Here is an 11,922-nt window from a genome sequence, read left to right on the forward strand (position 1 = left end):
ACTTCAATCGATTGGGTAACACAACCAATCGATTGAATTGCGAGACCTCAAGTTGCTTTGAAGCTTTCAATCGATTGGATAATATAAACAATCGATTGAATTATAAAAACTCACATTCTAGTCATCGTTCAATCGATTGGGTAATATGACCAATCGATTGATTTTTGCGAAAACTATACTGCCTTGCAATTTCAATCGATTGTTATGTGATAACTTCCAATTCAATGATTGAGTTATGGGAAACCTGAAAATCCAATCAATTGATTTTCTAAGAAACACGATTTCACAACGCTCGAGGGATGTAACGGATCAAAGATAAACTTTTAATCGATTAGGATTGCCAAAAAGTTATTACGATCAATGGAAGTTCTAATTCGTTATTGTTTTTGTTTTTGATTGTTAATAAACATAATAGATGGATGATAAAATAATAATTTATAAAATAAAAAATGGTTTTTATAATTAGATAAAATATGTGGGGTTAATTTGTAATTAAAATTAAAAAAGGACTATTTAGCAATTATTAAAAAAATTTAAAAAATATGTTTTGTTATGAGACCATTTAATGGTCCAAACGTTCTGGGACCATCTAATTCTTTGCTGTAAAACAGAAGTTATAAAGAATGATCTCAGCCCACAGTGGAAGCCAGTGTTCTTAAACATTCAACAAGTAGGAGGCAAGGTACAAGGATCACCCTCATAATTTATTCTTTCCGTAAAACTATAAAAGTATGGAAATATGGCCATGTTTTATGAGATTATATATGGAATAATATGTTGAACTTCGTGATTTAGACACAGTGGAAGCTCTCTCATTTTTTCGTTTTTATTATATACGGGACAATCCTTTGATACTAGAGTGTTATAACTTCAATACCAATGGCAAACATGATTTGATAGGGTAATTGGCAGTTACTTTTTAATTTCCTTCCTCTGTTTGTTCCTTTGTCTATCAATATACTTTCTAGGCTGAAATTCTTCTTTGTTTTATCAGAAAAGTGCAAAAGTCTTTGGCAGAGTTGGTGAAGCTTCATGCTAGTGGTCAAGGAGGAACTTTATTTTTGCCTACTGGTGGTGGTCGTAATTCTCATAACAAGGTTTTATTATAAAGTTTATTTGTGTCATGAATCCTTCTTTCTTTCTCTAAAAAGTATAAAACATATTTTTCTATAATACAGGTATTAAAGAGCCGGGTATATCTGGACAAATTTTCTGAAAGTGTCCAATATAGTTTCCTTGATTACTTGTCTGCGGGTTTTGAATTGAACTTCATGGTGGCCATTGATTTTACAGGTACAGCTCATATCCTCAAATGAAGTGTACCTTATTAATTTCTAGATTTCTGTAGTTGTCAACATGAGGGGCCTTAGATATACCTGGATGACAAAGGTTTATGCATTCTTAATCAAATATAACTAACCTCCTGGTTTATCAGCTTCAAATGGGAATCCACGCCTTCCAGATTCTTTGCATTATATTGATCCTTCAGGACGGCCAAATACATACCAGAAGGTGAGAACTGAGAAGTGATCTTTAGTTTGAATCATTTGTTTTTCCAGCGATCCTTGTCTTGAACTTGTCACAACTTTATTTCTAGGCAAAAATAGTTCTTGCTTTTGTTTTCACTTATCATAAAATAGTTCATCATGATTGAAGTTCTGTGTTTAACAGGTGGAAGGGATCCAAGGAATTATGATGGCATACACAAGTGCCCTGCTTAACGTTTCTCTTGCGGGACCAACTCTTTTTGGACCTGTCATAAGCAATGCTGCACTTATTGCCAGCCAATCTGTAGCAACTGGTGCAAGAAAGTATTTTGTTTTGTTAATATCTCAGTAAGAAATAAGAATTAGAACTTTTTTATTTCTCTCTAGAACTATGTAGCTGCAATTTACTCCTCCTGTAGTCTTTTTTCTTCTATGTCTCTTTCCGACATGCGCCGTGATTCAGCCATATAATAATAGCAGAGCTAATCACTCTATATCTGTGTTGCATATGAAAAAAATTTCCTTTGTCGTGACTTCTAAGCCTGTGATGATTTTTTGCATCATCTTGCTTTTCCACCGCTGATGCTGACATTTAATTGACATCACTAGGATGGAGTGGTGACAGATCTCCAAGAAACAAAAGATGCCCTTGTTAAAGCCTCTGACCTACCATTATCAATCCTTATCGTTGGAGTTGGAGGAGCTGATTTCAAAGAAATGGAGGTATGAAAACATGTCGGCTTTTTATACATAACTGTTCCTCATGGGAACTGTGTGATCAGTATACCACAACTGTTTTTTTTAGTTTTGCTACTCCTTTGAATAGATTTTAGATGCTGACAAGGGGGAGAGACTCAAAAGTTCATTCGGACGTGTTGCTTCACGTGATATAGTCCAGTTTGTTCCATTTCGAGATGTTTAAAGTCGGTATCAGTTTGCATATTATGATGTAACTCCATCCTATTGCCTTCTAACTCAAAGTCTTTGCAATCTTCCCATTGCAGGTGGAGAAATTTCAGTAGTTCAAGCACTTCTAGCAGAATTACCTACTCAATTTTTATCGTACATGAGAAACAGGAATATCCAACCGACTCTCTAAGGCATGTAAAGAGGAACCATTTTCAAACTACATAGTAAAACGTTCTATCCATTGATCGTTGTGCCATTTCAAGGCCCTCACAGTATATTAAATTGAAATTTGGCTAAAGGGTGCAAACTCGCGCTTTGTGCTGAATGCTTATTTAATTGAAGGTCAAGAAGGGTTCGCTAGCCAACTGCATTTATCTAAGATTGGTATCTGTCTGAGCGAGCTTTATGGGTAGGATTTCCTTTCCTTCTTGTACTCATGCTTTGTGGGTTTTGTGGCAGGTTCGTTCAGAACTACAAATTGGAGTTTGTTTTCTTCAAGCTCTGGGGAAAATTTTAGTCGTTAAGTGAACGTTGAAATCCAATAAGTGAAAATATTTGTGAATTGATACTTTGATGCAAGTTAGATCATTGATGTCTTTAGATGGAAATTGATTATATCCATGAAATTAGTAAAGGTTACTAGATGGAAATTTTAAATTTGTCATAAAAAAACAGGTGGGAGGGTGGACACAAGAATATGATGGACTCACCTTTGTAGCAATAAGGGGAGCAGTAGATGAAGTTCCTTTGCTTAGACCAAAACTTGCTCTTTCACTCTTCAAATCCTTCATAGCTGGAACCTCCATGCCCACTCTTCAGCTTGTCAATGACTCCTAAAATATGCATTTCGAATGTAGTGCCTCTTGGAATGATCACTTGGCAATTTATTTTCATTTTTCTAACTAGGGATTTCTTATCCAATGAATAACTTCTCATACCACTTATACAGATGTATACCCTTATTTATCCCTAGAAATCAAGAGACTGTAATTTGTGTGTATGTGATCTTTGAAGTCAAGCAAATCTCATCATTGTAACAAGCTCAATAAAATAAATATACATGCTTTGAGATTTATAAAAATGTTAACAATTAATGTTTTGTTACTCAATGATCAACGATTAATAACATCTTTATTCATGTTTAATTTGTTTAAAATTTGGCAATTGATCAAAGTAAAGTAGGTAAACTATCAAAGAGCCAAATATAACTGCCCCATAATTAGGTACTGAAAATGAAAATTAACTGGATATTCTCTTCCAATTTAAAGCTCAGGTAACAGCCATGAACCCCTTATTGTTCTTTCTCAATCGTTTCTCAATTTATTTCACAATGAAAATGAATAAGTCTATGTACAGATCACAAATAACTGGCATGTTTCTACCCTAATGACCTTTCTTTCGATCTAGTATAATATTTCCACAGAATATTGCGCAAAACGAACAAAATAGTTGAAGATCACAAATAGAAGTAGCAGCAGGTAATGTGGTAATGTAGCAATGTTGCACTGTATTATTAGAATTTCAGGTGGATAAAAAAGGAGTGATTTTTGTATTGCATAACATTTCTTCTATGTGTGCACATAAACAGGGCGTGCAGCTACTCGAGCAAGCGTTTGTACTTGCACCAGGCAATGGCAACCACATACAAGAAAATGGTTCCAGCAGCACTGCCCCCAACAGTCCAGAAGAACTCTCTATTCCCGGTAGTATTTGAATCAAATAGCTCAATATGAATGTTCATGCCGAAAACACCAGCGACAACGACAAAGGCACTCACTACCAGAGTTGCTGTGGTCAACATGACTCCCATTTGGAGCAGATGATTCTGTTTGTCATCCAGCATTATGTTGATGTAGTCTTCTGTGTCGTCCACGTATTCCCTTAGCTTCAACAGGATCACCACAACAAAACAACATCAAAACCAATCTTATCATTAAGGTAACATGTAAATCACAAGAAGCTCACCAGACCAGAAATATGTTGGTTAAAATTTGTTTTAAGCATTTTCTTTGAAAAGACCATAGCCTAAAACTACCAAGGCACAATATTTGCCTCTATTACCCAAAAAGAGAAATTGTCCCTAAGATTTTGAATCTCTAACATGTTTGGATCTTTTGCAAGCAATAACAAGCAAAATCCTCAATTAGAAACCAGACAAGCGTCATAATAATTCTTGGAAACGGGAATTAGTTGCTTATAAAACACAAGATTAAAAGTGTAAATGGTAGTTATAGGCAACGGAAAAGGGCATGACAAAGAAATGAAAAGGCATACAGTAGAGAGCTTGTTGAGTGTGCCATCGATTTGCACAAAATATGCTTCCAGGAGCATCTCAAGCTCCTCCACATCAAGATGCTTAGTTGTGGTACTGTAGGTAGTGCTAGCACGGCTGTCCCTGCTAACTCCCACTAATAACCTGTCATCATCATGTTGATTATCGTCATCGCTTGCAGCAGCTCCACCCTCTTCCAGTGATATTTCAGGAGGAATGCTGCAAAATGGAGAATTAGAATCAGTAAAGCAGTACTAACTAACAAGATTCAAGGCAAACAGAAAAGATTTACATGTACACTTGCCTGTCATCGACATCAAGCTGATTATGGTGGTCATTGTCAACATCATCATCATTTATAGAGGAGGCAGAAGAACTGTGGAGCTGTTGTAACTTGTCGGTGAGATACATCTCAGCCATATCGTCGTCGTCATCGAGCAAGTGTTCTAACTCATCCCTTACCTTCTGAACGCGACCAGTGATGGCAACAAGGCGGCTCTTAATTTGACGAACCCGTTCCAAATTGAGAGTACTGATCTTGGAAGTGAGCTTGTCCAAGGCAGGGTGGGCCTCTTGTTCCAGGGTTTTTGCCTCGTTCTCTAACACACTGCACGCAGCCTCCAGGCAGGCCTCCAGTGCCACAAACTCGAACGGCAGGATCTTCATGCCATCGCCGTTCTGGATACCATTCTGCTTCGATTGGGCTTTCACTTGCTCCCCAACGGGATCGGGATCTTCATCTTCATCCTGTCCCTCTCTTGATTGCCCTTCTTCCGAGTCGTACACTTTGCTCAGCTTGAAATCATCCGAAGCCGCAGCTGCCGCAGCAGCTCCCTGGACTTGGTGGTGCCGGAGGATCCTTGAGTGGAGCTCCTCCACGAAAGGGGTCACGGAGGGGTCGCGGGAGTTGAGGAGGAGGACCTCGTGGGCGGTGATGATGGCCTTGATGTGCTCGAGGTTGATCACGATGGCCCTCTCACGGCCTAGCACGGTCGAGGGGTAGGACAGTAGGGGGTCGAGGATACGGAGGTCACGGGCGGGGAGACCCGTGCGCCGCATGATGGCGTGCTTGCCGGCCTCCACAACCTGCTTCTGACCACTGGAATCGAGAAGCAGCCACGCCCTCACCCCGGTCCCCTTCTTCCTGCTTACTGGATTTGGAGCAACAGGAACCCCAATCCCATCCATCATCCCTGCCGCCGCTGCCGGAACTGGAGGCGGACCCTGACCCTGACCCCGAATATTCATCGGTTCGATTCCCTCCTTCACTTAATCAATTATTCAATTCTTTCCTTGTATTAATTGTATTCACCTGCTGAAATGATGTAGCTACATTAGGGGTAGAACCGAAACAACCGTGGTTCAACTGAAAAAATTGTTTTAGAATAAAATAATAAATAAATTATAAATAAACATCCTAAAATATAATTATAATCTAATATAAATCTTAAAATATTTTTCAAATTAAAAACACTACATAAAATATCATCAATCAAAGTCATATGATCTTATCAAAATACATACTCAAAAGTTAAATAATAAAAAGAATATCTAAATATTAAATACCAAGATAAAGATTTATCAATCATCAAATGCATTGTTATCAAGAGGATTAGAATTGGCAGTATCATTCGAAATAGGAGGATTAGGATTGGCAGGCAAGTTATTGTTCACAGATGCATTGTTCTTAGCAATTACTTCTTGATTAATACTACCATCCATAACTGAAATTAATAAATCATTCACAAAATTAAAAACAGCAGTAGCACTGCCAGAAATAAAAAATTATCATTCAACACCAAACAGGACATTCAGCAACAAAAACACCATTACCAACAGCATTCAGCAACAAACAGGGCATTCAACAACAAAAATTAGCATTCAGCAACAAAGTGTCATCAATCAAATCCATATAATCTTATCAAAATACAATCTCAAAAGTTAAATAGTAAAAAGAAATATCTAAATATTAAAAACCAACATGAATATTTATCAATCATCAAAATCCGTAAATTAGAAAAACCTTGTGACTGACTATTATTTGAACTAAGTGGATTAGGATTAGCAGAATCATTTGAATTAGGAGGATTGGCAGATGAATTATTACTCAAACAGGCATTATCAACAACTGCTTCTTGATTAATACTTCCATCCATAACTAAAATCAATAAATCATAATCCAAATTAAAAACAGCAACAGAACGGCCAGAAATCAATTAATCATCCATAAAACCATAGAACAGAATCAGTAACAAATCCATTACTCAATTTCAGAAACATCAATTACTCAATTTCAGAATCAGTAACAAATCAGTAACAAAAGCACATATTAGAATAGAATCAGTAATATCAGAAATCAATCACTAACTTCAGAGTTCAGACCACTAATCTTGACTGAGAGAAAGACAATGCTGACGAGACGAGAAGGACGGCTACGGCGAGATGAGAAGGACGACGACGGCGAGACCATGGCTTGCAGCTCGAACTCGAGCAAGAAGACGACGTGACTACGTGCCGAGCTAGGGGTTTCGGTCTCACACAGGGGGAAGGAGGAGGCGCCTCTGACGGACGGCAACGGCGGATCCGTGGAAGATGCTAGGCTTTTGGCCGTTTTCGGGTTCCCTTTGTTTTTTTCAAGGTTCTGAGAACCGGACCGATCATCGAACCATTTTACTCACTGGTTCACTGGTCCAACCGGTCCAACCGTAATTCAACCGGAATGTTTTAAAATAAAATAATAAATCAATTATAGAACAACTCTCATCAACACAATAAAAAACAATCAATAAATCATCAACACAATAAAAATTATAGAATATGTGTATTTCTATAATATAAAATTACAGAACATGTCTACTGGCATATTACTTATTATTATAACTGCCTCTATCACCAGTTCATTGTGCTAATGGTTTTCAATGCTGCAAGCTACTCCACTCCTAACTTTGAGATGCTCCCTAATAAAGTTTCAAGTAGAAATTTCAAAACATTTTAATACTATGGTCTATGGCTCAAAACATATTCAAGCTTGAGGTGTATGCATGTATTCAATGAAATCAAAGCAAAACTAACTGTGAGAAGAACATTAAACTTACTCGTGGTTTTTATAGAAAGCATTCCATCTGTTTACAAGCTTCAAATATAAACAGCTCAAATGCTCATCAATAAAATATGAAAATTATGTAGATGTTTTCCTCTCTAAAATGAATAGTCCAATTGTTAAGTTATTCCGGTTGTCAGTATCATTGTTAGAAGAAAATCTCATCTTGAAATCAACCTATTATACATCAAACTCCAAAAGATTATCAATTTTAACCCAATTTTAACAAGATCAGCACAATGATTAACAACAAAAAAAGCACCGAGTGAGGTAATGAGCACAAAATCAAGAAACTTTAATAAAATTTAACATTAGAAAAAAAGCAAGAACAAGCCAATAACAGTTTATCAGTACCAATTTAGCATCAATCAATAAACCAGTAGCATAGTTCATTAATCAAGAACAGGCTAGAACAAGCCAGAGTAGTGAGCAAAGCCAATCAAGTTTTTGACATAATTTTCACAAGGTTAACACAAAAATTAACATGCTTTAACATAACCCAATTTTACCAAGCTAAGCACAATGATTAACAACAACAAAAAAGTCCTAAATGAGGTAATGAGCACAAAATCAAGAAACTTTAACAAAATTTAACAACAGATAAAAAAAAGCCAAGAACAAGCCAGTAACAGTTTATCAGTACCAATTTCGCATCAATCAATAAGCCAATGATTAACAAGCTCAGCACAATGATTAACAAAAAAAATCACTGAATGAGGTAATGAGCACAAAATCAAGAAACTTATAACAAAATTTAACAACAGACAAAAAAGCCAAGAACAAGCCAGTAACAGTTTATCCGTACCAATTTAGCATCAATCAATAAGCCAGTAACAGAGTTAATTAATCAATAATAGGCTAGAACAAGCCAGAGTAGTGAGCAAAGCCAATCAACCAAGAACAAGCACTAAGCACTGACAAAGCATCCAATTAACTCAAGCACAAAGTTAAAAAACAAAACAGCAACACATCACTTAATCAATAATCATCAATCAATGAAAAACGAAACACCAACAGTGAGTATTAAAAAACGACGATCACTAACCATCGAAGAACAAGCATGAAGAGGGTTTGGTTTCTGAACAGACAATAAAAAAAAAACACGAAGAACAAGCACTAGCAGTGAGCATTGACCTTCGACGGACGACGGAGAGCGGTTGAGCGCAACGGACGACGGCGAACAGGCGACTGATGAGAGCGAACAGGGGATGGAGAGCGAACAGGTGACTGATGAGAGCGAACAGGGGATGGTGAGAGAGAAGTAACGAACGCCGATAGCATGAAGACGAAAGTTCTTGAGTGTGACGGAGGCGGCAGCAGCAGTCTCTCACTCCGCCAGACGGCGACAAGATTGGTTGAGGATAGGGTTTGCTCCGGTGGTTCCACCGGAAAAACCGTTTTAGAATAAAATAATAAATAAATTATAAAGGACCAAAGATGAGGGTACTCCAAGAACTCCTATTAGATGCAACAGCATTCAACATTATCACATTCTCACACACACATACAAAGCCTTAACTCAAAGAACAACCACAACAAGTGACTTGGAAAGAAAATGTAAACACCGAAATAATCACAAGCATACAGAACATGTGAATATTATTATAGCAAACATAATAATAAAATAGCTCTTCTAATGCGTCTCCAAAAATATCCCAAATCAAGAAAACTACATAATCTGATCCACTTGATTCAGAAAGCTACATATATTAGAAAAATTAAGAATCAACTAAAAGAAAAAGAAAAGGAAGGCCTTGTTGATTCGATTCAATTGCCTGAGACGAAGAATCAAACAGGGCTGAGAAGCTGTGAGAGTTTAAATGTTAAACCTCAATATTCAAATAACATGACTCCATTATTGTTATTATTACACCCTTCTAATGTCACAAACTCAATATATATTATAGTCCGTTGACACTTGTGTATTCATAACTTGGCCTCATCATTCTGATTCATACCTTAAGTAGAAGAAAAAGTCCCAATCAGCTTTCGTTACAATTGTATCCAGAGAGTTGGGGTATTGGTTCGGAGTTCATGCCAATGATAATGACGAGAGGGATGAATCCGTGAATCAGTCACATAGGCAGGGCAAATTTTAACAAAGTTCATCACAATGATTAACAACAACAAAAAGCACTGAAGGAACACTCAGTAATATAGGCAGTGCAAATTTTAACAAAGCTCTTCACAATGATTAACAACAACAAAAAGCACTAAAAGAACAGTGAATCAGTAACATAGGCAGTGCAAATTTAAAATTTAAAAGTTATCAATCTAAAATTTATCAGCAAATACAATCAGTGAGCAAAGCCAATCAATCAAGCACTGACTGAGCATTCTGTTCTGATTCTGTGACTGGGAAGCAACAAATTCAGCAACAAATTTAACAAATCCTAGTAAAGTCCCGATTTACAGAAAAAGGCAAATTTATTGATTACCAATTCAGCAATCAGAGTAAGTATTACTGACTAACAGAGAAATCAGTACAGTGAATACAAGACAGAGCAATCAGAAGTTCAGAACCATACATACAAATTTGCAAATTTCAAAATTTGTAACATTTCCACCAATAACCACCAGCAAATACAAGGGAATACCAAACTGGAAACCAAGACGGAAGACCGAAGAAGAAAAATTGAAGAACCAAACTTCAAAGTTCAAACCAAGACCGAAGAAGAATTGAAGAAAAATGGAACAAAAATTGAAGAAGACCGAAGATGAAGACGAGCCACTAACCTGGTTCCGTGCCGAGAAGCCAGCGAAGATGAAGAGTACCTGCCGAGTTACTGGGTTAGGGTTCGACGACCTGGGAACGGCGGTGCTGACGACCTGGGAACGGCGACGGCGCTGGGAGGGCTAGGGTTCCTTCGCTTTCAGAGTTCTCCAATCTCCAGCACAGGGAGTCAGGGAGTATAGTGACAAATGATGAAATGAATGAATGATTTTTTCCAGCGGTTTTTTCAGAAACAGTTATGGGTGGAGAATTGGACCGCTTGCATCGTCGATTCTCGATTGAACCGATTTGATCCGATTTTTATAACCATGGTGCAATCCCCTTTTTTCCTTTCAACAAAGGAAATGGCGTCATTTCTTGTAAACGGGTCCCGGTCCGGTTTGACCGGTCGGTTCTCGGCTGATTCAGTGGTTTATATTCGATTTCTGCTAATAAACTAAACCGCCTAAGTTACCGGTTTGACCGGTCGATTTGGTCCGATTTTTAGAACATTAGTTTTTGTTCTAAATGGCAAAACGGCTTCATTTTCTAAGAACCGGCCTTTTTTTGGTCCGATCCAACCGATCGATTCCCAGACGGTTCAATAGTTTTAAAGCAGTTTTGTATCTAACGGTTTTAAGAGGATGACAAGACCGTTTTTCTTGCCGGTTCCCGATTGAGCTGGTTGAACCAGCCAGTCCAATCCGATTTTTAGAACCATGAGAGAAGTTGTTGGTAAGTGTTGGTGATTAGTAAATTTGCTGGACTTTTTTCTGCTGTTTCAGAAAAGTTTTTGGTATATGATGTGTTTGGACTTGCTTTTTTGGTTTGGTGTGAATATTGTGATCCATAGGATATGATTAACTTATGGACTATATATGAAGCAAGGAAAAAATGATATGGACCTAAATAATAATAATAAGGGATAAGTATTTTTTTCGTCCCCAAGGTCTGGGGTCAAAATCAAAATCGTCCCTGATCTTTTTTTGTTATTAAAATCATCCTCAACGTTACAAAATGTTATAAAATCGTCCTTTTCTACTTTTATTTTTTTGTTTTTACCAAATTACCCTTTATTATTAAAAATTTATAAAATAAAATAATTATAAAATAAATAAATAAAAAGAAGAAAAAGCCAATAGCTCTTTAAACCAAAAGACAAGAACAAAAAGCCATTAACCCTTTAAACCAAAAGGCAAGGGTGAAAGGATCCAAGGCTTTGAGCATCAATGGTTAGGAGGGCATACAAGGAATAAAATCCTGGCTTAAGCGGTTCAAACAAGCTGTCCCTAACCATGTGCTTGTGGTGTGAAGGTGTCAAGTGAAAAGCTTGAGACTAAGCAGTTAAAGTCGTGGTCCAAAGAAAAAAGAGTGTGCTTAAGAACTCTGGACACCTCTATCTGGGGACTCTAGCAAAGCTGAGTCATAATCTGAAAAGGGT

General features: G+C 37.3%; 2 protein-coding genes across 3 annotated transcripts; one reads left to right on the plus strand and one right to left on the minus strand.

The window, feature by feature from the left end:
* The first annotated feature begins 565 nt into the window (after window positions 1-565).
* On the plus strand, window positions 566-3,428 carry LOC107480127 (protein BONZAI 1-like). Its single transcript, XM_052258407.1, has 9 exons — window positions 566-682; window positions 774-901; window positions 995-1,097; window positions 1,179-1,293; window positions 1,436-1,512; window positions 1,672-1,835; window positions 2,097-2,210; window positions 2,314-2,410; window positions 2,492-3,428. The coding sequence occupies exons 1-7, from the start codon at window positions 566-568 to the stop codon at window positions 2,107-2,109; spliced, it is 717 nt and encodes a 238-aa protein (XP_052114367.1). The 3' UTR covers window positions 2,110-2,210; window positions 2,314-2,410; window positions 2,492-3,428.
* Window positions 3,429-3,615: 187 nt separating this feature from the next.
* Window positions 3,616-10,703, minus strand: LOC107480125 (magnesium transporter MRS2-3). Of its 2 annotated transcripts, none has more exons than XM_052259193.1 (4): window positions 10,505-10,703; window positions 4,973-5,980; window positions 4,671-4,887; window positions 3,616-4,281 (listed from the first exon to the last, which is right to left on the minus strand). In XM_052259193.1, the coding sequence occupies exons 2-4, from the start codon at window positions 5,914-5,916 to the stop codon at window positions 3,994-3,996; spliced, it is 1,449 nt and encodes a 482-aa protein (XP_052115153.1). In that variant the 5' UTR covers window positions 5,917-5,980; window positions 10,505-10,703; the 3' UTR covers window positions 3,616-3,993. The 2 variants fall into 2 exon arrangements, with proteins under 2 accessions (XP_052115153.1, XP_015955750.1); XM_016100264.3 differs by having other exon boundaries at window positions 4,973-5,983.
* Between the last annotated feature and the right edge of the window lie 1,219 nt (window positions 10,704-11,922).

Source organism: Arachis duranensis, chromosome 3, assembly GCF_000817695.3.
Source record: "Arachis duranensis cultivar V14167 chromosome 3, aradu.V14167.gnm2.J7QH, whole genome shotgun sequence".
NCBI lineage: Eukaryota > Viridiplantae > Streptophyta > Magnoliopsida > Fabales > Fabaceae > Arachis > Arachis duranensis.